This window comes from Lasioglossum baleicum, chromosome 5 (genome assembly GCF_051020765.1).
Source record: "Lasioglossum baleicum chromosome 5, iyLasBale1, whole genome shotgun sequence".
In the NCBI taxonomy this organism is placed as follows: Eukaryota; Metazoa; Arthropoda; class Insecta; order Hymenoptera; family Halictidae; genus Lasioglossum; species Lasioglossum baleicum.
In genome coordinates, this window is record NC_134933.1 from 16922945 (window position 1) to 16950846 (window position 27902).

At 49.1% G+C, this 27902-nt stretch overlaps 4 protein-coding genes across 13 annotated transcripts in view; 1 reads left to right on the forward strand and 3 right to left on the reverse strand.

Annotated features, from left to right (window-relative positions):
- Window positions 1–4829, reverse strand: part of LOC143208622 (protein Wnt-6) — a 69404-nt gene extending 64575 nt beyond the window's left edge. Inside the window, exon 1 of the mRNA XM_076423175.1 lies at window positions 4688–4829. The gene's annotated coding sequence lies outside the window, so the exon portion shown is untranslated. The remainder of the gene's footprint in view (window positions 1–4687) is intronic.
- Ninac (STKc_myosinIII_N_like and MYSc_Myo21 domain-containing protein ninaC) lies at window positions 423–18660 on the forward strand. Of its 9 annotated transcripts, XM_076423144.1 has the most exons (24): window positions 427–553; window positions 5229–5469; window positions 5884–6065; window positions 7520–7624; window positions 10193–10584; window positions 10647–10737; window positions 10966–11061; window positions 11129–11314; window positions 11505–11693; window positions 11769–11968; window positions 12222–12562; window positions 12652–12862; window positions 12947–13088; window positions 13185–13646; window positions 13887–14176; window positions 14240–14499; window positions 14774–14848; window positions 15000–15181; window positions 15259–15464; window positions 15899–15999; window positions 16435–16655; window positions 16739–16941; window positions 17021–17111; window positions 17340–18659. In XM_076423144.1, the coding sequence occupies exons 2-24, from the start codon at window positions 5256–5258 to the stop codon at window positions 17667–17669; spliced, it is 4770 nt and encodes a 1589-aa protein (XP_076279259.1). In that variant the 5' UTR covers window positions 427–553; window positions 5229–5255; the 3' UTR covers window positions 17670–18659. The 9 variants fall into 9 exon arrangements, 8 of the variants coding, with proteins under 8 accessions (XP_076279262.1, XP_076279261.1, XP_076279254.1 ...); XM_076423143.1 differs by having other exon boundaries at window positions 426–553; window positions 11505–11968; XM_076423140.1 differs by having other exon boundaries at window positions 426–553; window positions 12947–13646.
- On the reverse strand, window positions 2681–18943 carry LOC143208623 (uncharacterized). The gene is made up of 2 exons (XM_076423177.1): window positions 18660–18943; window positions 2681–4964 (listed from the first exon to the last, which is right to left on the reverse strand). Exons 1-2 carry the CDS (start codon window positions 18941–18943, stop codon window positions 4628–4630), a joined length of 621 nt encoding a protein of 206 aa, XP_076279292.1. The 3' UTR covers window positions 2681–4627.
- A 19-nt stretch (window positions 18944–18962) lies between these two features.
- LOC143208615 (uncharacterized) lies at window positions 18963–26195 on the reverse strand. 2 transcript variants are annotated; one of them, XM_076423164.1, is made up of 5 exons: window positions 24619–26195; window positions 23263–23700; window positions 23087–23189; window positions 19478–19881; window positions 18963–19412 (listed from the first exon to the last, which is right to left on the reverse strand). In XM_076423164.1, exons 1-5 carry the CDS (start codon window positions 24796–24798, stop codon window positions 19200–19202), a joined length of 1338 nt encoding a protein of 445 aa, XP_076279279.1. In that variant the 5' UTR covers window positions 24799–26195; the 3' UTR covers window positions 18963–19199. The 2 variants fall into 2 exon arrangements, with proteins under 2 accessions (XP_076279279.1, XP_076279280.1); XM_076423165.1 differs by lacking the exon at window positions 18963–19412 and having other exon boundaries at window positions 19760–21970.
- Between the last annotated feature and the right edge of the window lie 1707 nt (window positions 26196–27902).

Sequence of the window (27902 nt, forward strand, 5' to 3'; positions counted from 1 at the left end):
CGATTCTCGACACGTTCGCCTCGTCTCCGTCGAATTGGAAACGGAACGGAACGGAACGAGGCTAGGCTATTGTCGATCGTATAGCGTCGACCGCAGTCGATGCTTTAATAGGCGAAGACCTCCTCTCTCTCCTATCGCGACGACGAAATTCGTTGGAGCGGAAAAAGAAGAAATTGCGGGGAAAAAAGGAGAAAAAGCGTGGACGAGGGGGAGAGGAGAGAGACGGTGAGAAAAGAGAAAAAGAAGAGAGATCCGCGAAGACAAAGACAGAGAGAGAGAGAGAAAGAGAGCGTCGGAGCTGGACGACGATCTCTGGGACGAAATCAATGAGCTAACAGGCTTGCGAGTTAGCAGTTAGTTAATTAAGTCGGCGTTATTGGATCATGGAAGCCAAGCACCCCTCCCCAGTAGCACCCCCTCGACGCAATCGTGACTACACCGCCCTACACGAGCGTCGTAGAGCTCGGCTCTTACTCCGGCACACGAGCGTTGCGAGCATTGCGAGGGTGGACGCCGTAGGGCTTGCACAACCTGCCAGACGTTTTAATTAGAGGTGAGTTTCATCGTGCGCCACGCTAAGAGCACCCGTTACCACTCCCTTACGAGTAAGTGTTTTGCACCTTCCGCGTAACCCCTTCGTTCCGTTCGTCGCTAGATCTTGTACACAGGCCGAGTCCTCTTTGCCGCCTGAGCCGACATCGCCGACTTTGCTGACATCGCCGACTTCACCGACTTCCTCGGTTCTAGCCAATCGCGGGAAAACAAACTGTGAAGAACGTACACGGTTTGTTCCGTAACCGCCGCCGTGGCCCTATCGCCGGGCCCCCGCGTAATTAGCCGCGTTTCGGCTCGGAGACTTCGAGACTCCGAAGACTGCGAGGCTGTGCGAACGATTCCGATCCGCTCGATTCGCCTCGGTCGCCGCGCCGCGCCATCTCCGAACGACCTGGAACACGCTCGTCCAAATTTGGAAGGCAATCGCGAGCAACCGCGGGACAGTTGGACGATATTCGGTCCGATCGGGGAGCCACCGCGGTGCCTGTGGCCTGCCACGACCAGCCTACCCCCTCGAGATGCCAGAACGTCGCGACAATCTGCACCGAGTCCGGTCACCGAGACTTTATCGCTTTCGGATCGCGAATAATGCCGCAATTAACAAGTTTCGCTCGACAGGTCCGAGTAGAAAGTGAGAGGGGGGATGGGCGAGAGAGACGAACAAGGAAAGGAGAGGCGCGAGAGACAGAGAAAGAAGAACGGCCTCCCACGGGAGGAGCTGGAGGAGGAGGAGCAGGAGGAGAGCAGGAGGACGAGAGAGCAGAAGAAAGGAAAAAGAGAAAAAGGGGGGGGAAAAGAGAAAAAGAGAAGAAGAGAAAAGGTGGTGTATACGCGAGGTGCTTTACGTTCCACGGTGCGCGTCTCCGAGGTGCCGGAACATGTGTTTCTGGATGTTTTGCGAGGAGTCCGGGAAAAAGAGAGAAACTCGGGAGAGGCGGAGGGGAGAGAGAGAGAGAGAGAGGAGAGGGTCGGTATCTCTCTCGCGCGAAGCGGTACAGGTATCGGAGGTAAATCCAAGGCAGGTGTCGTCTCGAGCCAACTTCGGTCGAGCAAGAACGACGAAGACGGACACACGCGGTCGTTCGACCGACGTATCGGTATTTCCGACGGGAACGCGGAGGGAGACAAAGACAGAGACAGTGAAAAAAAACGTCGAGATACATTGTGGTAAGACAAGAAGAACGAGAACGAGGAGGAGATCGACGACGAGGTGGAGAAGAAGGAGGAGGAGGAGGAGGAGGAGGAGGAGGCAGAGGGAATCGCAAGCGCGAGCCGGGAGGCCAAGAAGAATATAGCGGAAAGTTAAATGTTGCATGAGCTTCGGGGAAGAAGAACAGCGGCGAGATTCCCGGTATCGATTAACCCCCTGACGGAAATAACGTACGACGGGCATGGAAGCAGCGATTTTTCGCGATCCGAGCTCGATCGCGAGAACACCGACACCTCCGCCACGGAATCTCAAAGAGGAGAGGACAAACGCGTTATCTGCCGAAAGGATCGATCTTCGGGGATCTGTAAAAGGTCCGAGAGAGAAGGATCCGAGGCGCAAGAAGCGGAAGCCTCGTGCCTCGTGGACGGAGCGTCGATATCGTCGCGAGCAAACCTACGTCTCGATACCACTTTTTCCATCGGTGAACGCTACGGTGAGCGCACGATCGAGTCGCGACAAGGACCGCGCGAGGCGCGTCGCGTTTCACGTTTCACGTTACGCATTTCGCGTTTCGAGCCGAAGGGAAGCCGGGTCTCCGAATCGAGAGGCCAATTCGATTAGCGTCTACTAGTTTTTCCGGGTAATCGGTCGCGTCACGTTCGACCATATCGACCATCGACTTTGACTCGGGAGTCCGACTCGATTACGCGTCCTGCGAGGAAGCACCGCTCGCGGGACCGGCAAGAGAAACGCGAGAGAACGGGCCACTTGTCACCAAGTTTACCGTACTTTCCGGCGAAAGGAGTGTCGAACCCTTTTCAACCGGCCCGAACCGGTCGGCTGCCGATCGTTTTCGGCTTCTGCGCCTCCTTTTCTTTCTCTTTTTCGCCTTGTTCGTCCACCGCCACTACCGTTGCTGCTTCTTCCCAGGGATTCGCGGTGCTAACATTCCGCCGCTATAGCGGGGGACCCACCTCTCGGCCAACGAATATCAACTTTCCCACAGCTCGTTTCGGAGAGCGCGCATTCGAAACTCGGAACTCCGCCCCTCTTTCGTTTCGCTTCGCTTAGTCTTATCGAGAGCGAAGGGAGGAAAACGAACCTGACGAGAAATAGGTCGATCGGCCGAGATGCCCGAAGGAGTCAAACGTGGGACCCCGTGTGCCGTGGCGCGCAGAACCGTATCTCAACCGCGACGACAATCACGTCGAGGACCACGACGAGGAGGAATGCCGTTTCGAAGAAAATCGTCGAGGCCCTCGATTTTTGATCGCAACGGTGTCCTCGAGCGTTCGTCCAGGCGAGTTCGTGCGCGAAACTTTCCCACAACGACGAGTGTTTCGTCGCCCCCACGCTCCTTCCCTTTTAAAGAGCTCGAGCCCTGCACGGGTTCGCGATCCTCCACGGAACGAGGACAGCGGACGTGGAGAAACGGAAAGGGACAAAGAGGGCCGAATAGGAGAGAAAGAACCGATGGGCCGAGTGGCACGGAAAGCTTTTTCTGAAATCACAGGACCCGTCCTAACCACCGGTACTCTTCTCTCTTTCTTCTGGCTCGGTGTTCTCGCGGCGCACGGTCGAGCATCAATAATTTAACGCCCCGCCGTACCAATAAACCTACACGGCTCGGCACGGCACTGTACGATACGAGCGGGCCGCGCAACGAGGAAAAGGAAGAAGAGGCTGGAAGAAGACCGCCGAGAAAACCGAACGCGTCCGAGCCTCGGTGCAGCCTCGTATCGCATGCGACCGTGCCAGAACAGAACAGAACCGAACAGAGGAGAACAGAACACAACAGAACAGAACAGAACAGAACAGAGGAGAACAGAAGAGAACAGTGAGGACATCGTGGATCAACCAGAGTTTCTTACGTCTGTCTGTTCACATATAGTCAGTGACGCGTCGCCTCTCTCCCTCCGTGTCTCTCTCACCCTTCTTCTACCCTGTTCGCCTCTCTCGCACCCTTTCTCCCTTTCCCTTTCCCTGTTCGATTACAAGCGGCAAGAAGCGGCAGGAAGCAGCATTACACGAGACACGTCGCGCCGACAAATCGACGGATTATGCCGGACGAGCGCCGACCCACCGGGAATAAATGAATTGGCTAACGACGCGAATCCTCTCATTTCTCGCCCCTCTTTCTCGTCCCTCCCAGCCCTCTTCTCTTTCTTCCTTTCGTTTTCCTCGCGTCGCGGCGTGTTACGGCGTGTTGCGGCGTGTTACGGCGACGACGACTCGATTCTATGGAAACGGTCGCCACGTTTAAACGTTTCGCAGGGGTGGTTCGTTCGCAGCAGTCGCGCCGCACCACGCCGCGGTCGATCGTTGTCGCCGAAACGGTTGCGGAGACTGTTTCGAGCCGACGAAGCTTATCAAATGCGAGCGTGCCGATCGAGAGGAAAGGAGTTTTGCTCTGACTGTCTGCGAAGTTAGAACCGCATCGATCGGTCGCGTTTTTTGCCAAAGCGGCTAAGCGAGCCACCCGTTACCCACGGACTCTCGTAACCCATTAAATACTCTTACGCAATCCGTGGGATCCGATAAATGGGATATGTATTAGCTTGCAGCGTTTCCGCAGCCGTACAAGTACACCGGCTGGGGCGCGGACAGCGAGAGAAAATAGCGGCGAATCGCACGCTCTCACCTGTACGGTCGATAACGATTTCGATTTACGGTTCGAACGAACGATCCCTCGAGATCGAGCCGATTCTTTGCGATCGAAATCCGCGGAGAGCAGCTCAGGAGCTGGTCGTCGTCGAACCTCTCCAGGCCTGAATGACGCGAAAGGCCCGCGAAATTGTATTGCTCTCGCTCGCGAGAGCGCATCGTCCCACGAGAGGGACGCTGAATCACGTTCTCGAGCCGGCTAGGATATCTTTCCGCGGCTTTAGGCATCCCTCGTCGAAGCTTTCAGGAAGCGAGCTACTAATTAGCGATTACCACTCGTTCACGCGGCACTCGAGAAAGAATATAATTAGCACTCACCTTTGTGCCGATGCGCCGTGAAGCCCTCGACCGGCCGAACCTGGCCTCTCGTAAAAAATCCTGTGGAGCGTTCGCTTCAACTCGAAGAGTCATTCTCGACCTTCCCGCCGTCGTCGTCGTCGTGGTCGTGGTTCGAACGCTGATGGAAAGAGGCGAGGCCCGGTGCGGTACGAGAGCGGTCCTGTTTTCCCGCGAGCCCGTGAGCCCATGAGCGCGACGACCTCCTCGTGTCCTCCCGTTCTTCGTGTCCCGCTCCATCGACGACGAGCACTTCAGCCTGGAAACGAGAACGAGATTAACGAACTCTTTGTTCGTGTGCAGCTTCCACCACGCGGGCTACGTCCCGTGAACTTTGCTTTTTCTTTTTTGCATCAGCCGATGCGCGGCTCGATTGAAACCGTTTAAATTTTATTCCCCGATTCCTTTCCTTTTCGCTGATCGGCTCGACAACGCGATTGCTCGCTCGATCGTTTCGAACGCGCTCGATTTCAGCCGCGAACACGATACCCACGCAACGTCGTCTATTTCTCGTCGCTTTCAGGCGGAGAGGCCGTGCTAGGCTCCGAAAATGAACGATTATGGGTACGGCAAGAGACCCGGAAAAGAGTACGACCGACGGGGTGGAGGGAGCAGAAGCGAGGACGAGTACGAGGAACGGGACAGAAGAATCAACCTACAACGACTGGACAGCGTCCAGGATCCAGGGAAACGATACCTACTGAGAGAGTGCATCGGTTCCGGCGTCTGCGGAGACGTCTTCGAGGCTATCGATCAGAATGTCGGTACGTGTGTTACTGGTGATATTTCAAGAATTCTTCTTTCTCGAGGTACAGTGGGTACTCGCTCGTTGCACGAAAACGGGCCCGGAAGTTTAAGATCAAGATCCGAGGTGTTCAATCAATCGCGAAAGATTTCCCACCTGTAACTACCCTGTCAATGAGTACACATAATAATTGAGTCCAATTAAATTAAATTTGATACACAACAAATCGCAATTTTTGCTCCGCGTTATAGGAGGGTTTGCTGTATAAGAAAACAGCAATGAAAACGCAACGAACGAGGTATGCGTAAAGAACGGAAGTGGAATGAGCGAAAACCAACTGTACATGGTAATTGAGCAAAGGACGGAGGTCCAAATTAGGCTGAGACACGGGTCACGTAAAAACAGGTTGTAGAATTACGGCTGGTTTCCTTAGGTAACAAGAAGATCGCGGTCAAAGTGCAAAAGCTGACGGCCGAGTCGCAGCCGTTCATCGTGGAGGAGTACAAGGTCCTGCGAGATTTAGCGTCCCACCCGAACCTGCCGGACTTTTACGGGATTTATCGAAGGAGGTCCGGCAAGAAGACCGAGTACGATCAAATATGGTTCGTCATGGAGGTAAGTAAGACCCGAACGCGTCCGTCCGTCCGTTCGTCCGTAGGAACGATTTGCGGCGATGCGTCCGACGCGAGGGTACATCATTATTGTCACGATCGGCATCCCGGTTATTTATATCGCGAGCGATATCGCGTCGAGACGGCAATCGACGTCCAAGTATATCCGTACCGGCGCTCCTTTAACATCATAATTCTCCGAGAGAAAAACGAAAAGCTCGGTGATCGAGAACAGACACGGAACACGCAGGGTGAGGGTGATCGGCGGCGGAGGGGTCCAGAGAGAGAGAGAGAGACACGGGGGAGGAGGTGAAGAACGAGCAAGAGCAGGAGGAGGTGAAAGAGGAAGAGGAGGAGGAGAATGAGGAGAAAGAAAAAAAAAGAGAAAACGAATGCAGCGGCGAGGGAAGAGTTGCTGTACGTACCCATGCCAGGACCCGGAGGCAATTTCAAGCATTTGAGACGGTCGAATACACGGATAATTTACGACACGCGCGGCCATTAAACAATCATTAAACTCGTTCGTGTACGCAGGTGAGCCCTGGCACGTCGCGGCCCTAATTTACGGGTGGACCTCCGCGGTGCGCACGAAACATTATTACTTATCTCGAGCAAAGCGTCGATATTCGATTTAACGTTTACGCGTACACGCTTGCCTATCGAAGCGGTCGTCGCGACGGACCGGACATGAAAACGAACAGGGAACAGGGAACAGCGGACAGGGGAGCAGCGAAGAGCGAAGCGTTTCCGACGAAAAAGCGGTCGATCCGAGAGCAAACTCTCTGCCCACCGAAATTTCCCCGGCCGAGCTGCAAAAGCGGGGCAAAGAAACGGATGTGCAATAAGAAAACGTCGCGAGGATTTTGCGAGTCGATCGACTCGAGTAAAAAGCTCGTAAAGGTTTACCGACGCGAGGCCAAACTGGAAGAAAGGGGGCTCGGGGACGGGTCGAAAAAGAGGAACGACACGCAACGACAATGTGGCGAAGATTTATCGGCGACCGTCTTCCATATCGCATCACGGCCGAATTTTACGGGCACGTACACAAATGGACGGCAGTAGTAGACCAAGTTTTCGTGTTGCGATCGTTGCGCGCCCTCGAAAGAATGTATCGCGTGCTGGTGAAGCCCGTTCCGAAGCTCGAAGCTCGCCGTCGCGTCGTTGCGGCCGGAATTCTTCGCCGTGAAATTGAACCGGGACGAATTTATAAGAATGCACGGGCATAATTAGAAATTATAGAGACGCGGACGCGCGAGATCTCCGCGAAATTAGTGGCATTGTAGCTACCGTAGTGTCTGTCCCGACGCGGAGCGGCGCGTCTTAAAATCAGAACCTCGGGATCTCGTGCAATTACGTAAAATGAAACTCCGTGGCGAATCGTCGATTTAAATTGCTTCCGCAATCTCGCGGACAAATCGTTGTCGCGGCGAATAATCGTGTTGCATTTGCGATTTCCAGCTCTGCGACGGTGGGACCGCGCTGGACCTCGTCAGGGGACTCGTCTCCATGGACAAGAAGTTGCGCGAAGAACACATAGGCCACATACTGAAGGAGGTGATCAAGGTAAATTTCGGAAAGCGATCTATCCTGGCGCGACGACGCGATGGTGGTAGCCGGAGTAGCTTGCCGAGGGAGAAGACGTTATTATAAAGCAATTATACCGGCCGGCATTATGCCGCTCGAAATCGCTTTTGTCTCTCGGTGTCATTACAATCCGTTCATAGGCGTCGCGAGTCGAGGACGGTTTTTCGACAATCGCACCAAGAACCGGAGGAGGAACGCGAGGAATCGGTAGAACCGTTTTGTGGAACGTCTACGAAGCGAAACGAGTGTCCGATCGGCAATCAGAGCAACGCGATCCGAAGGATTGCGCAGTATTTGGTCGCGACGAGATAACTTGCTCGATTCTCGGGCATACTGGCGAGAGCGTTCGCGTTTCCGTGCGCGTTAAATCGGAGAACGCGAAGGATTGCGGGAGACGCGCGTCAATGGGCCGCATTCTACCGCGTATAAATTACAAATAAGACAGGCGAGATGGCTCGCTAATTAACCTGCTCGCAAATGAAAGGCTGCCCGCTCGTTCGCCCTTCTCCGATGTTAGCGCAGCCATCTCTCGACTTTCTGCTCTCGGTTCGCATTCGCGTTCCCGTTCACGTTCACGTTCACGTTCACGTTCGCGAAACACGGCATCAACGTGCCGCAAAACACTTCCGTTCCGTTCTTCGCGTTCCAGGGAACCTCGGCGTTACGGTACGTTTATGTTGGAGCTGCAATAGACGATCAAAGCAACAATGAGAGCGAGGCGTATAAATGCATCCGATTGTTGTATAATGAAAATGTTTACCGTATCGAAGCGGCGGGCAGAGCTACGCTTACCAGATGACCAGCAATACAACACACAAGACACAAGTATTATATTACTTTCGAATCGCTATCGTTGATAAGTAATCGTATCGAAGATGGATGTACGCGAATTAATAGCGAAGTATTTATCAGAGCTCATTAGTGGGATGGGAAACACTCAAATCACCGTAACAGATTTATTTTGGATACGTTATGGAAGAAATAAACGATGAAACTCTCGAAATTTCTTATGCACACTCTTTCCCATGTACTACGTGTATTTATCGGAGCTCGAAAGTAATAATATTGTAACAAACGACGGAAATTGTACTACAATCGCGATTCCATTGTGAACGCACGAAAGGGAGGCATTTTTATAGCTTCTTGTATCGTAACAGCAACATAAACGTACCCTTACTCGTACCGACACAAAGACCACCGGGGGATGGAGCGAGAAACACGAGATAGACATGTACGAGTCGCGAGCGAATTGCAAACGTTTCCCGTCCCGAGATCTGTAATTTTCCTAGGGAAACGATTCGCTCGGACGCGATGAGGTAATGTTCTATAATTCCGTCCTTCGCCCCGCGGAATATAATTTCGCGTAATACTGTGCGAGACGTTCCGGCCGCCTCCATTTGTCGCGCAGCCACCGGCTACTCGTTTCGAATGGAAACCGAGAAGGAAACGATTCGAAAAAATCGTGGAGACTGAAGTGGACGGGTGTCATTTGCCCGTCAAATGCTGCAACCTGCTCGGGGAGGCGCGGAACGGCGCGGTGTCGGGGGTAGAACGCTCGTTTCCGTTTCGAATCGTGCGTCGCCTCGCGTTCTATCCCTTCCGGTTGGTACCGTGGATCCGAGCTCGATCCGCGGTTCGTATCGCGACGATCTCGGCAAAAACGCCGGACCGCGTAAAATCGATGGGTTCTGCTAATTATCTTCGCCGTGGGAACTCCACGAACCCGATCCCTTCGAATCCGCCGTACTTTCCATCTTGGACTCACGGCGCTCGTCAACCTATCGCTGCGAGTTCATCCTATTAACGATCAACGGGCGAATCGAGCGATCGCCTGTCCGCCGTCTTTCCGACGCATTTATATTCGCAAAAGAAATCGCGCTCGGAGAACGATCAACGCGTTTTCTGTTGGCGGTGTGCGTGGAGGATCGAGTTGCGGCCAGTTTGTCGCTAAATCATTGCGCGAGTCCGCGTTTCGAGTATAGCACGCGCACGCACTTCTCGCGCTCCTTCTCTCGCCGATGCCGTTCTCCGGTCGCGCCGACTCTCTCCCTTTGCTCGTTCCGGCATACTTTCTCGTAAAGCGCACGCAACCCCTTTTGCTTCTTCTCTTCGTCGTCTTCTTCTTCTTCTTCTTCTTCTTTCCGTCCCTTCGCTCTCCTCGCCTCCTTCGCCTCGGCGAAGTTCGCCTTCTTGTTCGCGTTTTGGTACGTGTTCCATGGAGCCAGTAGCGATTCGTCCACGGTCGCTCGTGCGGTAAATCAGGCCACGTTGACGTTTAATGCCGGCAAATTACACGCGAAATAAATGCTGGCGAGGAACGAGGCACCGGCGTGTCTACCGCCGACGAAATCGCGGCTAAGGGAAACCTTAGAGGAGAAAGAAAGCCGGGCCGAGGCTGCTCGATCGAGCTTTCTCTCTCGTTCGCCGCCCTCTTCGTTTATTGTTTGCCGCGTCACTCGCGCCGTTTCGCAGCCAACGAATTAGTTTACCTCTCGATATCTCCGGGCTTTGCTAACGAGCCGCCAGATGAATCTTCTGGTTCCCCAGGCAGTCATGTATCTGCACGAGAACAACGTGATGCATCGCGACATACGTGCGAGCAATATCCTGCTGACCAAGGAAGGAGAGGTGAAGCTGTGCGATTTCGGACTCTCGAGAGCGATTCAGGGGGAAATGGGGAAAAGGTATACGTGCGTCGGCTCCCCGTGCTGGATGGCACCGGAACTCGCGATCAGCAAGGAGAGCAGTTCCAGTAGCGGTTACGGAAATCGTGCCGACGTCTGGGCGATCGGGATCACGGCGATCGAACTGGCCGACGGAAAACCGCCCTTCCAGGACATGCACCCCACCAGGGCACTCTTTCAAATCGTCCGAAACCCTCCGCCGAATCTCTACAGGCCGTCCAACTGGACGCAAACCTTCAACGACTTCATTGCAGAGTACGTACGTCTCCGATCTGGAATCAGTAGGCACGATACTACGAACTTCTTCGTTCTTCCAGGTGTCTCGAGAAGAATCCCGACAACAGACCCTTCATGACCGAGATATTCGAGCACCCTTTCCTCTCGGAACTACCCGACAACGACTACTTGGTAATGCATTATGTTATCATTGCCAATATAATAAACGAATCTATCCGTAATCTGTCCAACGAGGCGAGCCAGTGAAATACCAATGCTTTGCCAACTATCTGAAAAGGGTAGCTTCAACTCTGCCGCACTCGAGTGACTATGTTTACGTTTACTGCTTCGTCTCGTTGGTCAGACTTTAGCTTCCCTAAAACGCTTATAGAGAAGACGAGCTAATACAGCGATGTTTAGAAAGCGCAAGAGCTCAAGGTGATGATGATGGACGCCTGCCCGAAGGGCAAGCTCGATAGGAGACCGGAAGTGCTGGTTCGAAAAGGATTCCTGAAGGTAAGACGCGTTTCAAGGCTCGAATTCGACGGGCTGTTGGCGCGAGGCTTAACGCTCGTTATCGCAGACGCATCAAACCGATCCTTTGGAGCCGATGTTCATGGAGGACGTCGCGGCACTTGAATCGCTGACCGAGGACGCGATCTTGGACGAGCTTCATGAAAGACTGAGGCAAGGGTACTTCCACAGCTTCGTCGGGGACATTCTCCTAATCTTGAATCCGAACGAGCAGCAGGATATTTACGGATCCGACGTAAGTGAACGCCGACGATCCTCGATCAAAACGGCTGAAGCCAGGATTTCCTACACGCGTCACGCCGCTGCATTTTCAAGATCGACGAATGGAGTACAAGTGGCACGGAAAGAACGCAGCGACGTGACGCGTTTAGAAAATTCCAGCTCAGAGCTGAACCTTAAAAAGATAACTCCCGTTCGCGTTGCAGTACCACACGAAGTACCAGTTCAAATCGCGGTCGGACAACGCGCCGCACATCTACTCCGTGGCCGACAGCGCTTACCAGGACGTGTTGCACAACGAGGAAGCTCAGAACATTTTGCTGGCGGGCGAAAGCAGTTCGGGCAAGACGACCAACATGCTGCATCTGATTCGACACCTGATGTACCTCGGTAAAGTGCGTATCATCGTCGTCACGAGGATTTGGATCGTACGAAAGACTTTCTCATCGGACACGGACGTTCCATTTCAGAGCTTGCAGGACGTCGGATCGAGAGTCTTCCGGGCGATCAAGGTGATCCACGCTTTCTGCAACGCGGCCACACCCCTAAATCCCAACTCGACCAGATGCATCCTGCAAATGCAGGCGACGTTCGGGTCCTCTGGGAAAGCGTCCGGCGGCATATTTTGGTTGTACCAGCTGGAGAAGTGGCGCGTCTCCACGCGGGACAGGTTGTTCGATCCAACAGTTTCCCTTCGATCCGTTCTAGCACGGTTTAACCCCTTGCACTACGATCTATTTTACGGTTGCAGTGATTAAACTTTCTTCGTAGTTCGTAATTTCCTAGAAGTTCCAGAAGAAGAAAAAGTTCTTAGAAGCTGCACAATTTTCTAGGAAATAAGAATTATATTCAATTCAAAATCTTCATCACGACTCTGACTCGATGTTATAGTGCAACGGACTAATCGGAGGATCGCGTTACAGAAACCAATCGAACTTCCACGTGTTCTACTACTTCTACGACGGTCTGGACTCGATAAGTAAATTGAACCAGTACCATCTACCTCCTGGAAGAAGGGCGCGATACCTACGGATCAGCGATAAGGGTACCGAGCGGAAGCGATCGTTCAAAGTGAGGAACGATCCGCGGGGTAACGTGGTAAAGTTCGACGAACTCAAGGAGAATCTGCGGATCCTGGAGATGGAGGAGTACTGCGAAACGATCTGGAAGACGTTGGCGGCGATCCTGACTCTGGGCGAGATCCGATTCGTGGAAGGGAACAACGGAGAGGCCGAGATGGACAACAGCGATCCGGCTAGCAGAGGTGTGTAAGACATGCGAGCACGCGAACGCTCGATCGAGTATCGGTAAGCAAGAGAACGAATGGGGACAGACAACTGATTTTGTATCTAGTGTCCAAACTGCTGAATGTTGACGAGAAGAAGTTCTCCTGGGCGCTAGTCAACTACTGCGCGATCGTGAAGGGCACCGTGGTGCGCAGAAAGCACACCTGCGACGAGGCGAAAGATGCGAGGGACGTGCTGGCCAACACGATCTACCAGCGGCTGGTCGACTGGATAGTGAATACCATCAATCAGAAGTTTACGGTTACCCGCGCATTATTGTGAGTTTCGACTCGGAATCGTGGCTCCGCGAGTCGCGAGAAGCGGGAGAGACGCTTAATTACGGTACGTCTGGGTTCTTTCAGCGGCGACAAGTACGCCATCAACGTGATGGATCTTTTCGGGTTCGAGTGCGTCGCGGTGAACCGGCTCGAGCAACTGATAGTGAACACCATGAACGAACAGATGCAGTGCTATTACAACCAAAGGGTGTTCGCCTGGGAAATGGTAAGTCCCGAGAGAGAGAAAATTCTTCGAGATTCGAATCGACGTATGGAAAATTGTTGTTTTTCTGTTGCACTCTGCAACGATCCTCGTTCGCAGCAAGAACAAGAGGAGGAGGACATACCTGGGCATCGTTTGCACTTTTACGACAACAAAGACGCGATAGATCAGCTGATGAGCAAGGACAGGGGACTGTTCAGCATAATCGACGACGCGTCGAAAAACATGCTCGATTATCAGTACATTCTAAGCAAGATACAACAACAGTCGAACAACCTGTTCGTCAAGCCGGTCAGCTCGCACGAGTTCACAGTCGCTCATTACACGGGCAAGGTGATGTACGATTCTAGCGAGATAGCCGAGAAGAATCGGGACTTTATTCCGCCCGAGATGATCGAGACGTTCAGGCAGTCGAGCCTGCTGCCGATCAAAGAGATGTTCACCAACAAGCTGACCAAATCCGGCAACCTGACCATCGTCGTCGAACATCCGAAAGTCGCGGAGAAGAAGACGAGCAAAGGGAAATGGGGTGCTCTGATGCAGGAGACTTCCAAGCCGAGAGTGAGTTTTCGATTTTCTTCCTCGAGCAGAACACCGCTAGTTCGTTCGTTCTATGAATAATTCTAGAACAATCTATGATTGGTCACCTTCAAGGAAATACAACATTTTTGGGACACCTTGTATATTGTAAACGTAAAGTATATAATAGAGAGCAATGGTATTAAAAGCCAAGTCCTTTTCAGGGTCATCGATGCTGAAAATAAACTAAATTAACTAATTACTTATCGTTTTGCCAAGCAGAAGTTTAACACCGCGTCGCGAGGACAATATTCGCAAACGAGGAAGGTAAGGACATCCGGAGCCACGTTCAAAGCGATCAGCCTTGAGATCCTGAAGAACCTCTCGGGAGGCGGTGCAAGCGGTGGGATTCACTTCGTCAGGTGCATCAGATCGGACCTTGAAGGGGCGCCACGCGGCTTCTACAGAGAGGTCGTGAGACAGCAGATCAGAGCGTTGGCGATTCTGGACACCGCGAAAGCCAGGCAACGCGGATACCCGTGCAGGATAACCTTTCAAGAATTCCTCCGGAGGTAACTGCGACAAACGCCACCGTTAACAATCATAGACCGTTTGATCGCGTGCTGTCTCTTCAGGTACCAGTTCCTCGCGTTCGATTTCGACGAGAACGTGGAAATAACCAAAGACAACTGCCGACTGCTTTTGATCCGACTGAAAATGGAGGGCTGGATGCTCGGGAAGACGAAGGTCTTCCTCAAGTACTACAACGAGGAGTATCTGTCGCGCCTGTACGAGACGCAGGTGAAAAAGATCATAAAGGTTCAGTGTATGATGAGAGCGTTCCTAGCGAAGAAGAACATGACGTCGAAGATCAAGGGAACGAAGAAAGAAGTTGGTAGGTAAACCGATCGTTGAGGAGAACAACGTTGGGTGCGAGCCGATACTCCTTTCCGACGCGACTGTTAAGGATACGTTTATGTTGGAGGATACGTTTATGTTGGAGGATACGTTTATGTTCTACCGTTTTTTGTGATGCAAGCGTAGAATTTTACGTCGCAGCTCCAACACGAGCGTATTCAAAGAATCTACGTTTCCCTTCCCGTTTCTCTTTTTCAAGAGGCTCGTACTTTTTTCGTCCGCTACGAGAAATTTAACGGATATTGTTTCAGTGAAGCAAGCGTCATTAAAGAGGACGGAGACGACGGATATATCGGAGGACGATGCGGCGCTGATTTTGCAGAAAGGTAGGGAGCGCTAGGAACAATTCGCGTGATATTCAAAAGAGATTTGATTTTTGACGAGCCTGATAGACTAGGATGTTATCGTTCCTATCGATCCGTCAGTCGATCGAGAAAATCTGATCGAACACGGTGCTTTCTATTCCCTGGGGAACAGCGTACAGGGGTCATGTAGTGAGGAAGGAGACCGCACCCCTTCTCGGCAAGACTCAAATGTCTCCGGAGACGATGGACATGATGAAGTTCTACAGCAGCAAATGGAGATCGAAGAGCATGTTCCAAGTCCTCCTACGCTACCGTGCAGCCCGCTATCAAGACCTCGTGCAGTTCTCGCAACAAGTGAGCAACAATCATTTCTTCGTTGTTGAAATTAAGCTTCTTCGCGAGCTTGACCGAAACTCGCTATTGCAAAACAGGTGCATCTATTCAATCAAGCGATAGTAGCTACTCTCGGGAAGACGAATGAACGAACGGTCTCATTGGACAGGATCGACACCAATGTCTCACCGCAATCATACTTAGGCCAGATGAAACCACCCCAAGTGCACAAGTTACCTTTCAACTTTTATAGCGAGTTACCCTTTTTCGATATGAAGACTACCAGGCAAATGAAAGGTCTTGGGTAAGTTGATTTGTTGGTCCGTTGTGTCGCGACGTCCAAGTCCAAATTGTTAGCAAAGCGATAGATATACAATATATCATCCATCATTGATCTCTCATCGTGTCGTGCGTACATGTGTATTGACTAGTATAGCCGTCGCGTAGATCTGCGTCGAGTTCAGTAGCTCGACCCGGACCGACGAATATTCATATTCCGTACAATCCCGACGTGCGATATACGTATCTACTGTTATATGTATATCATGTACTTGGGTAGTAATTTGCTTTTGTTTCTCACGCGCTTCGTGTTTGTGCCTTTTTTCGTTACGTTGAGCGCGGGGCTATTTTATCGTTGTTTTTATCGCTCTCCGTTGTGTGCCGTCTCTATCGAAGTAAGTGTCGCTTATGACCTCTTCCGGAGACTTCTGGCGTCAACTGAGAAATACGTTCTCGCAGATCCGCGTCGTCTTTGGCGTCTGACGACGAGCACGAAGCCTGGGACGCGCCATTACGGAGACATACGGTGCCTTGGGCCATCAGGAACACTCGTACCAGAGGTGCCTATCACGTTTTGTTTCATCCGATCAGGACGCAGCGACAATGACACTCGTGAATCGTACGATTCTACGCTCGCGCGACAGAAAACGCGCCATTTTCCCCAAACACTATCTTCGACAATCGCTCTTCTTCTCTTCCCTCTCCTTTACTGCACGCGAACGAGTCGGATCGACCGTTTCTTTCGCGCGGATTTTCGCGGGTGTGATGACTCGTTTCGTCAACTTTCTCGAAAACTCGTTCGTCCGACTCGTCGCGTTTACCGTGAGACTACTATCTATCTTATCCTGCTTTTCGACCGTGTGTTACTCGTAAGTGGACAACAATCGCGTAATCGTATTAATAGTAAGTGGATAACAATCGATTCTTTCGAGTGGCGACTGGTTTGTCCTCCGAGAGAACTCACTCCTCCAATCGGATTGCTCTGCATTTTTCAGACGTCGAGGTGCAAACGACGAACTCGCCACATCGAGTGGCGCACTCGGGCACCGAGGGAAAGAGTCTGATCGACACTCCGTTTTCCAGAGACCCGAATACCGCGATCCGATGCCCGCCGGAAAAAACGTCCGGAAGCAGAATGGGTAACTCCGGATATCAACAATCTTCTTCGAGCAACCGTAGTCCCGCGCCATCTGCTAACGCTCATAATCCTCGCTCAGTAAGTTTCCTCCCCGATTTTCGCCGATCTTTCCCAATCGGTACGTCCTCCTCTGTGTCTCTCCATCTCGATCTCTTTTGCAGAACGATTACGATAGCATCGGGTCAACACGCTCTAGGAAAAACGCACCACCTCCGCCTCTTCCGTTCAATCAGACACAACCACCCCCGCCCCGCACCGATCGTTTCAGTACGAACCCTCGAAGTAAAAGCAACGTGACCACCGGTAGCAACGATTGGGAATTCGATGACAGAACGAACAGAAACGCCGCCGGCAACCCTAATCGGTTTGATCGCGGTTCCTATATACCCCGGAGAAACCTGTAAAACGATCGAACTCCCTCTCGTTTTCTCCGTCTGTTGCAGAATCAATCCGATCCAGGAACTGCAGATGATGGGTCGCAGGAACCACAACGACGACAACGAGGACACGGACGATCCACCGTTCAACTTCCAGGTCAGGCTTCTAATGTTTCGGCTCAACCGTTCCGAAGCAACATCGAGCAACTCTTTGTCGCCTCTTGTTGCCTTCTTCTTGTTTTACCGAATAAAAAGCTCGATGTTGCTTCTTTGTGGGCATAGCTTGAGGGACAAAAAACAAAGTAATCGGAAAGGGTTGAAGTTTCTTCTGAATCGGGTGCAGAGAATGCAAAGCGTTCCTTATCGGATTGGTTGATTCGGACAGGCTATGCTGAGGAAAACGGGTCACCAGCGGGCGTCGATGAAGCGCAATCCCGTCTACGATAGCTATTCTCCGTCACCACTGCCAGGTTCGGGATATCGCGGGAATCGCGATACCGAATCGAACGTCGTCTACAGAAGCGGAGGAAGTCGCAGAGACTCGGCCGAGTGGAGTCCCAACGAGATGGTACGAATGTCCGAGAAATACGGGAAGGAGGAAGCCTGGGGCGAGGACCGAACCGAGGATAGGGGCCACACTGCTGCCTCGGATAGTGTCACCACCGCCGAGATTGCGCCGGGAATCGTTATCGAGGGTTACGTGGCCGAGTTGTAAAATTCGAGCCAACAACCGAAAAACTTCTTGCGCGTCGAACCAGAACAAAAACTGGACCAGTTGGAATTGCTAATACCGCGAGAAGGAAGAGAGAGAGAGAGAGTGATTGAGTGAGTGAGAAAGAGAGAGAGAGAGTGAGTGTGGAAAAAACGAGAGAGAAGCCCGAAAGATACCTGTAGCTGTCCCGACGGAAACAAATGCACGGACTCGTATGATTCGAACGAACGATACACCCAATCCACCAACGTTGCTGACTCGAAGAGAATTTCTTTTTATCCACAAAATATGTACATACGATATATTTTCTATTGCGTTTCTTTTCTGGTTTATAACAAAAATAGAAAACGGACTCTTCTATCACCGTAGCCTTTTTGTCGGTGAGAACTTCTTTTGTAATTTCCGTACCTCGAGAAACCGCGAAGCCGGTGCATCTCTGTCCAATGTACAATAACACACACTTTCGTCGAACACGTTTCCATTCAGATACGCGCCAAGTTTCTCCAACAGTTAGCAATGCTCCTTACCGACGCGAATATTTGATCACTCTTTTTATATCGGCTGAACCAAGCGATATCGAGGGACCGACGTTCGAACACATCGAATAAAAACGAAAACGAAACTATTGGAGACATCCTGCGGCAGACAATCTCGATAAAATTCTACGAACGATGTATGTTCGCGTCGTGCGGCCGTTGCGAGGCTAAGGGTTATTAAAAATTCGTGTTGAAATTGTAAGCAGTGCCTTCGCACCCTTTTTATCGCACGCAACGGTGTTCATTTATCGAACCAATTTAACAATCATCGTACGTAACCGACCGCAACAAATTACCGAGAAGTTTACAACCCCGCACGATCGATTTTAATAAAAGCACGAAAACTCCCGTCACTTTTACGAGCAAAAGAAAAAAAATATTCACAAAAGTTTCAATCGACTGATGCACTATACTATCAAGAATATTTTAAAAAAATAAACGATTCACAAAAACGCACGATCGTTCGCTTGATTCTTGGCCGCGTGAAACGATCCTACTCCTCGTCCCGCGTTCAAACATTTCTTCCTGCTTCTTTTTATTGCGTATAAAACTCTTGTTAATACAACAATAAAAGTACTGTGCGCGCAACGCAGCGCGATACTGGCCGTAGGCAATCACTATAAAAGCGACTGTACAAAGTATATAACGACAATATATACACATATAAAAACTCAATGAAAAGGAAACAACTGTCGCAGAGGTGCGCGACGAGGCACTTGTCGAAAATTGCTCCGATTTCATTTGATAACAAATTTCTTAGCGCACGATCCGTGGTTACAAATCTTGAATATAGAATCGCGCGGTCCACAATGGGGAATGGTTCGTCGCAGAAATAAATACGCGTGCATTAACGTGTCTCGGCTTGAAACAGTAAAAATCAGAACACGTTCGATGGCGTGTATCAACCGCGATACACAATCTTGTTTCCGGGACCGTCTATGAAAGGAATTTAATTGTTATACAGATTACGATATACGTGTTCCACCGCGAACGATCCTCAACCCTTGTTGGACCGAGGATTCTCCTGACTACTGGTCTGCTGGGACGTTTGCTTAATTATGTTGACTAATGTGTCTAGTCTGGTGGGACGCGCGATCTGCAGCACCATGTGCGCTTCCTCGAGGATCAAGAGAGCGTTGTGCGCATCGATCGCCGAAAGATTGTGCGCCAGTATCACGTGTCGTCTCCAAGCAGCGTGCGTGGGCAGAACCTGAAACACATCTCGGTTAGACTCTGAACTGTTCGAGAGGGCGGGTGCACCTGTTGCGAACGTACCTGTAAGCACCATTTGCAATTGAGGGACGGTGAGATCGTGTGGACGGCTTTGATGTGTCTCCGCCGGAAGCCCCAGCTCGTGTACGCCCTGTCGCAGAAGGGACAAGGAAACGGCGGGTACACGGTGCCACCCTTTTCTTCCGGAAAATCGGAATTGCCAGCCGTGGGCCCAGTGCAGCTCGGATATCCGGATCGCAGAACCCTGCCCTCCCGTTCGACGAGCAGATTCGCAGTTGCAGGTTCCCGGTGCTCGGCTATCGACTCCGAGCACGATATATTCGACGAAGGGTGGAGGACCTCGATGGTCTTCGAGGACGGAGTCCGATCGAGGCCGATCGGACAGGTCGCTGGAGACGAAACCTCGCGCGCCTCGGCGATCACAGTTACGGTCGGCTTCGAAGATCCTGCAAGTAATTCCAGTCGGGCACTTGAAAACTTTTACTCCTTTTCAGCGCAGTGGCGAGACTCGCATTTTTCTTTGGTGTCGCTTCGTAGGAGGAACAGGACGGGCGTGGAACGTGGTGTGTTGGTTGGTCGATTCGACGGACGACGCGCGACGGAGAGAGCGGGGGAACAATGAATTCGTGGAACGTTTTCCTTTCTTCTAGACGTCTAGTCGTACCTGCTAAATGTTCTATGTGTCGTCTATGGACCCGTGTCGAGTCGGAAAATGACGAGACAATTCAAAATGTAAAATAGGTTTATTTGCAACCAGTCGCGTGTATTTCGTCTACAGTTGTATATATATATATAGATTTATTTATTTATATATTTATATTATAGTTTGAAACAGTATAGTCGACTCGAAGCGTATCGTACCTTCGCGAGATCAAACGACGAAACGAAAGGTGGCAAATAAACGCGCAAAAAAGTAAAATGGCTTCGCTCGATCTCTTTTTTCGATCTCGAACGAAACCGCGGACGAAAGTATCGTGCGCCGTCGATAGATGCGAACCGTTCGCGGGAAAATGTCACCGCGACGACTCATACTCTGCTTTAAATATTCTACAAGCATGCTTTACATTAATATTCTTTCACCGGCGAGGGACACGAGATTCCGTTCGTGTCGCCCTCGAAACGCGTGCTCAAAGTCGGTCTTCCACCTCGTCTTTTACAGATTGCTATAAAGTCGAACTTCGATCGTTTCTAGTCCGCAACAGTACCCCGAGAAACGTTCACCTAGGTGTGTAACTATGCGCGTGTACAATAATGCGTGGTGATCGTGGATGACGTGCCTTCGAGCGTAACAAGGTCTCCGCTTCGACGTGTTCCTATGACAGCGCGCGCGGTTAATGTTACTGTAGTTCGTGTTACGTAGATCGTCTATGACGAGAGTGCGTATTTGCGTGAACACTGCAACACGAAGGAATGTTACGTTTAATTGCCATAGGTACATACGAGGTACGTGGTACGAGGTACGAGAATACGACAGATAAGTCTGGAACATGGAAGGATCGGCTGTCTTTGTGAAACAGCTAATCAACGAAACGAAAGAACAATTTAACCCGTTTGCGGACCGTTCGCAGAACCGAAAGATCGAAACGGTGGTGCAGAATATTCGTTTCGAATAGATAGCCGGAAATTAATTGGAAAACGCTAAGCGTTTGGTTGGTTATCCAGTAAGACCGACCCTGCCTGGAATGCTTCCCGTTCCCTACTGTCTCTTCGAAGGTGCCTATCGTTATCTTTTCTCAGTGGTTCGTAATCAACTTCCCTCGTCAATTATCCTTTAATTCGCGTAGCTCATTCATCGGTATCGATACCGATATCGGTATCGGTATAGGTATCGATAATGCCATCGTGCGAGTGGCTCTCGTGTCTCCCTTAACTTATCGTATACTGTGCTCGTCCGTAGGACGATTCGATCGGTAATCGAGAGACGACGGGAGAAGGACGATCACGGAGGAAACAACCTCGAGGCGATCCGAGTCGATCGCAAGACGATCCTAAATGTTTCCGGGCAGTTCCGATCGGAACATTTCGGACGAGACTGGACGAGTATTTTCGTTCATTCTAGCCAGTGAAAACGTTTCCGTTTGATCCCTGACCTGAAACGCCCTAGTCATTGAGTGTAGACCGACCGCCTCTGGAACAAATATCTTTTCAAGCCCCTATTGCTAGTGTCGATCTTGGTCACGCAGTTCTTCCATGTCTCTTCCCATTCGACGCTATTTGGTGCGATACCGCTAAAGTGCAACAGAACTTCCCTTATCAAATGTATTTTGTTACTATCGAACTGCTGTTTGCCCATCTTGCCGTTTACGTTACAGAGAATCCTCTCCTCCGGGGTAAAGAGGATCTTCATAAGGTCACAGGCCAAATGATCCATCGGTCGAGAAGTCGCCCAGGTTGAAATAATCTCCGGACTCGGCAGAAGATCGGCGTAAGGTAGCTGCTGATACGCGTAAAGCAGCGGCTTCACGTCCGAGAATCCAGTTAGGCCGGATAACCCAGATAAACCGGAAATGTCTTCAGCAGGGCTGTTCCCAGACCCTGCCACACACATCAGAGCACAGCCTGCTTTAAACACGGATCCCCCTGACGCGCGTCAGTTTGGCTTGCAGCGAATTTTAGCGAATGGCAGCGAAGATCGATCGGTCGCGTGCGTCTATCGTTCCATTTATCTTCCCGTTCCTTTTTCCTTCTTTTTTGATTAGAGACCCGACGATTCGATACTACCGACAAACGGAACGATCCTCTCCAACTATCGTTGGGAGCTCGGCAGATGGCACAGTCCGTGATTAATCCCAAATATTTAGGACGATCTGCGTTCACACACAAATTGAGGTTTTAGGGAGGATACACACAATTGGGATATATGTATACAGGACCACCTTCCATACTTTTCGATCTATCTCCGTGCCCACTCCCGAGCTCCCAACATTACTTTTCCCTCTGATCTAAGTGCTAGCTTTGCTTTAACTCGATGCAAGCTGACGCTGCGTTCACCTGTACCCCCTACAGCCAAGTGCTCTTGGATCATCTGAAGTGTTTGCTACACGCGCGCGTTTCCCTCCTCTCTAGCGATTCGCTTCGCGCAACAACGAAAAACAAACGAAAGAAATACGTGCGACACCAATCTAATAAAGCAGAAGTAACGATCAAAGCTGGCTCAACGATTCGGCAAGCGACCAAAAAACAAAACGATACGCAACAATCGAGGGAGTATTTGATGCTCCGCCGCTTTAGATTTCACAGTTGACTTCAAAACGCGTATGCATCTACGACCAAGGACCTTCACGTACATGTTTGTTTCCTCTTCGTGTAATCGTACTCCTTTCACAACCAATCAAATCCCACAACCAATTGATTCGAATTGATGGAAATCTTTGGATAGAGCAACTTATTGCGCATAGATGTCTACAGTGCCTTTTCTCTTTCATACGCACACAGACACACTCTCTCTCTCTCTCTCTCTCTCTCTTTCTCTCTAGCAAATTTATAAGTCTAAGAAGGAAGGCGATAATATGCACAGAAACGTGTAGAACATAAAACATATAGAAATTGCAAGAAACGTAATCGTAATGTGTTTCGCAAATAAAATATGAATGTTCGATCGTCTTTTGTAATCGCTTCTACGGCTTCGCTGAAGTATCCTCGCGTACTCACCTTGGTTTCCCTCGGCCTGGCCTGTGTCCAGTCTCTCTACAGGATCCTTGTCCACCGGCGATTGCTTTTGAAGCTCTTCCACCGCTGATTCCAATGGCTCGATCTGAAACACAGTCAATTGAGTACCCATGCCGAATAATGCTCGTCTTCAAATATCCATGTATAACAAACGTTACCTTCATCTCTAAACGATGGTAAACTGGATTCTGAACAGTTTTCGACAACGGATAATCTCCGTCCTTTCCGCTCTGATCGCTGGTGGTTGATTCATCTGTACTTTCCAACTGGGATACGCTGGGTGCCAGCACAGTTTCCAGGATAGAATTAGCCTGATGCTTTAACTTCTGTTTCTTCTTCGGCGTGTCTTCCTTGACGGCAGCTGCTTCTTCTTCTACAGCTTGCTCCAACTCGGCCAATCGTTTGTAAGACTCTTTGGCGAATATATCTCCCCCGGAGAGTCCACGAATCTGCAAGGTCTCCGCTGCTTTCAACAACGCTGGCAAATTCTTCTGTTCTATATTCACTTCTCCCTTGTATATAAATATAAGTAAGGCTTCCAACTCGCTAAAATGCACATCTTGTAGTATTATAACCGGATGTTGGCATGGGTTAGTCTGCAATGGAGAAAAAGAATGATGTACCGAACATACTAACCATCGATAGTATACTAATTCTTAACTCCTTGACTGCGAATAGCGCCTATAGGTACAGCTTGTCAAATCTAGCTGTCCGGCTAAATGTCCCCCGCAAGGGGAAATGTCCCTGTTGCGCAGTGGTAAACTGATCATTACCTGTCAAACGATGCACATGGCGACAGTTCAGTTAAAAAGTAAAGTGACACAAGTGTATTCACACAAATATATAAACAGTTGTTTTGTATGTTTACTGCTAGAAGAAATAATGAACAGTACGCACTTTTGACGAGGTGTGTACCTTACCGTTCAAATGTTGCATCCTTCTCTCGTCGAGTGCAGTCTTTGTTTTTTTCTGCGCATTCCTAAGTTTTGGTCAACCGCACAGCTAGATTTGACAAGCTGTACTCAACAACATATACTCAGTATCGTGATGGTTCTTACATCCGTTGCATCACTTGATCGGTATGTTTTGTTTTTGAGCGCACCACGGTCAAAGAGTCAAATATAGTAACGAAAGACTCAGAATTAGGTGGTCAAGGGTTAAAACCGTTAGAAGATAGGATGTTTCTGAACAAAGAGACCAAATCTAAGTTTACGCTCCGTTTCAATCATAACTAGATTATGGATCTTGATACATTCATGCTGTGGCAAACTTGTAGAATTACTAGTATTAGTACAAACTAAGATTGCTAGTATTTCTATTTTCTGTTGATTCAAAGAAATTTTGTAATGATCCAACGAACTAATGATAAAATAACCTGTAGAAATCGAAATTTGCAGAGAATATCGGCAGTCTAGCAGCAACAGAGTGAATTTCGAGGAAAGAAGCCAGCTGTCAAAACGTGAACGAGATAGCGCGTACGAGCGCCGAAAAATAGAAGGTAAAAACAGACAGACCTGGAAAACTTTCTTGAAGAACGGGCTGCTGGCAGAGAGAATCACTTTGTGAGCCGTGAGACACTGTCCGTCGCTTGCCAGGGTCACGTCGACGAGGCCTTCCTCTTCCCAGAGGCTCTCGAAGCTGGTCGCGATGTTGTTCAAAAAACTGTTCCACTTCAGGCATATTTGACTTGACATTTCGCGAGCAGGAATCGTCGACTCCGTTCGAATCTCAATCGTAAATTCACCGTCTCGGTGGTTGTAACGCGTCGACAACAATTAGAACACAAGTTGGACAACGACGTCAACGACGACGTCCACGATGACGACGATGACAGCGACCGCGATGTAACAGCGATCGTGCCAGGCACGCACAAACATCCTTGGCGCTGGGTTGGCTATACATAGTCAACATGGCCGCCATACACCGCTCGTTGAATTGCGCGCGAGCCTTAGAAACGCTTATCGACGTACCCTGCACTATATTCCCTATTATTTACTCGCCTTTCAAGTATTCCACCCGAAAACAATTAGAAAATATATGCTCCCTTGGTCCTCTTTCACGATATTCATTTCACATTTATTTTTCTTAGAATTATGGCATGCATTTACTCCTTTTATACGTTTCTTTAACTAACTTTATTTAAATAACACCAAACTTAACATATTTTAATCCCGTTTCGGTATAACGAGGCAGACTCCCGTTGAAGATTTCAAACTGGCTCTGCTAAATACGAATGTTATTCCTTTCTTTCAGGTTGAAATCAAATTCTATTCTTTTGTAATTAATACGTGAGCATTAAAGTATATATGTAGATATAGAATAAATATACATAAAGTGTTATTTTCTTTTACAAAATTATGGAAGGCAAACAAGTTCTACTTATTATCAGCCATTAATGAATACTTATTAATCAATTCGATAACAGCTTGCATCGTAATCATTTCTCTCGGGAGTATTAGCTGATAGTGTATTTTTTTTGTGATATCGCAATTATGTATTGAAAGTGCTCTTAGTAAGCTGCCGATAGGTTTCTACGGGAAATTTTTCTATTATAAGAACTGCAGAATATCCTAATGCGTGATAGAAAGAGTACAAAATTGAAAGGAACGATTTCCTTCGTGCAAAGCGAACGCAGGAAAGCAACGAACACTTGACTTCTTCGTACTTGAGTACAACAAATCAATTTAGTAATTCAATTCGATTGGTACTCGATTGAGCGACTAAATATTCTCAAATGTTCATTTATAATTAACGGAATAGTTCATTGAAACTACTTTTTCAAATCTCCACAGAGCTGTAGAATGGATCGAGTGAAGGTTATTGGAGCGTTTATTAGAGATAAAGCGAAATACGAAGAAATTGGAACCGGTGTATCGATACGTGAAGAGTATATTGAAATAGCAAACGTGTTTACGTACTGGCGTGCGTACAGCGTTGAATGTACAGGTAACACAGGTGTGTAGGAGCATCGCGGTTCCCTTGTGCGCGCACTCTCGCGTGTCTGGTTGCTTGCGTGAGTTCGTATCCCGCAACAATGTTCCGTAATCGTTAAGGTTCCACCTCTTTGCGTATCCAACGCGGGTACACTGAACTACATGAAAAAAGATCTTTCATATGTGCGTAGAAAATAGGGCTTCAAAAACGTAACTTCGTCGATTTCGTGATTGTACATTTTTAAAAGGCGAAACACGAAACCAGTTTTATTGGAAACGCTGGACGCTAGACGCCAGCAAACTACCTGCCCGGTTGTTATAGATACCTGTATAATCACGCCAAAGGCGTTGTGAGTGACAATTGCCGAAATCGACCCCGAAAAGCTCGCCGGTTGTAAGGTAATAAAACGTAGAAATAAAGGTTACAGGTAAAAGGCCACTAACGGGTCTTGGGATTTAGGAGTAAACAATGAACAAGTCGGCTTTTATATGCGCAGCGGTACTCATTTGGTTTAAAGTTTAAACAGTCCGCATGCTGCACGCATGTTGTCTGTAAATAGTCCGCGTATGATAAACGACTGTCTACGGCCTGTCTCTGCATAGTCTGCGGACCTGTTAGTCTGGACAGAACTTAAAGCAAGAAAATCGACTAATATTTTAACATTTTCGGGAAATATATCCAGAAAAGGGGACTCCGCAGATTCCAATGACCTTGAAATATGTTGTCAAGGTAGCGCACAGGGGGCCCCACCCCTCTCCCTGTACCTCCACCCCAAAAAATCTAACCGAGACCTATGTGTGGAGTAACAATGTAGAAACGAGGAAATAAAAGAATAAAAAAGCTATTTTTAAGGCGGCAGACTCGTTTCCAGGATTGCGAGGGTCTGGGATTCGCGTTCTCATTTCTCGATAATACAAACACGGGGTTTTCAGTAGTCAAAAACGCTAGATAAAAGATCGATCCAGGGCGTTATCTCCCTCGAAAGTCCTATTTTGTCGTTTACGTAATTTGCATTATTCGGCAGCACGTAGCTATGAAAATAGCTACAGTTACTCGAATTAATATTCGCACGCTCTAAAAAAGACGATAACTTTTTTAATATTGTACTATACGATTTGAACTTTTTTGGGAAGCTAGAGCAATTAGTTTACTACAGGATGTGAAATGAAATTTTTTCAAAAAATGCAATTGTTCGGAATTGTACAACTTTTAGTATTGAAAGTCAAGGTCAATTTTGCGGCAAGTTTTTTTTAACAAATCTCCACCGATACAAAGATGGAGAATCACGACTAGGGTAGTCACGACATATAATTTTGAAACACCTTGTACATGCGCAGTTGTATGCTTCCGAATAATGCAAATTACCCCTCGTAAACGAAAAAATAGGACTTATTTTTAGATTATTTTGGGATTATACCAAAAATTTCACGTCATCGATACAAAAATAAACTTCTTTCGATTGGAAGATTGAGTTTATGTGAATTGAAAAAATATTATCAATGAAAAACGAGCTTAGAATCTGTGGTATAATCCCTAAAGAAATGTATAACGAACAAAATAAGCGTTAGTCCACTATAGTTACCGAGTTATCGTACATGTCAATTTAAAAAATATAACTCCGAGAAAAACGCGTTTAAAGTTTTGTACTGACACTGCTACTGCGAAGCATCGTTCTCCTACAATCGCCATAACTTTGTCATTCTAATAAATACCAGTATGAGATTTTGAGAAATCATTTTAAAGCTATTCTATGCTTTTTAAAAACATTATACACTAAAAAATCGATTTTTTGTACCAGTTAGACGAGAATCCTCCCTTATCTTTAAACACCGATTTGATCCGATATGTCTGATAATTGGCAGAT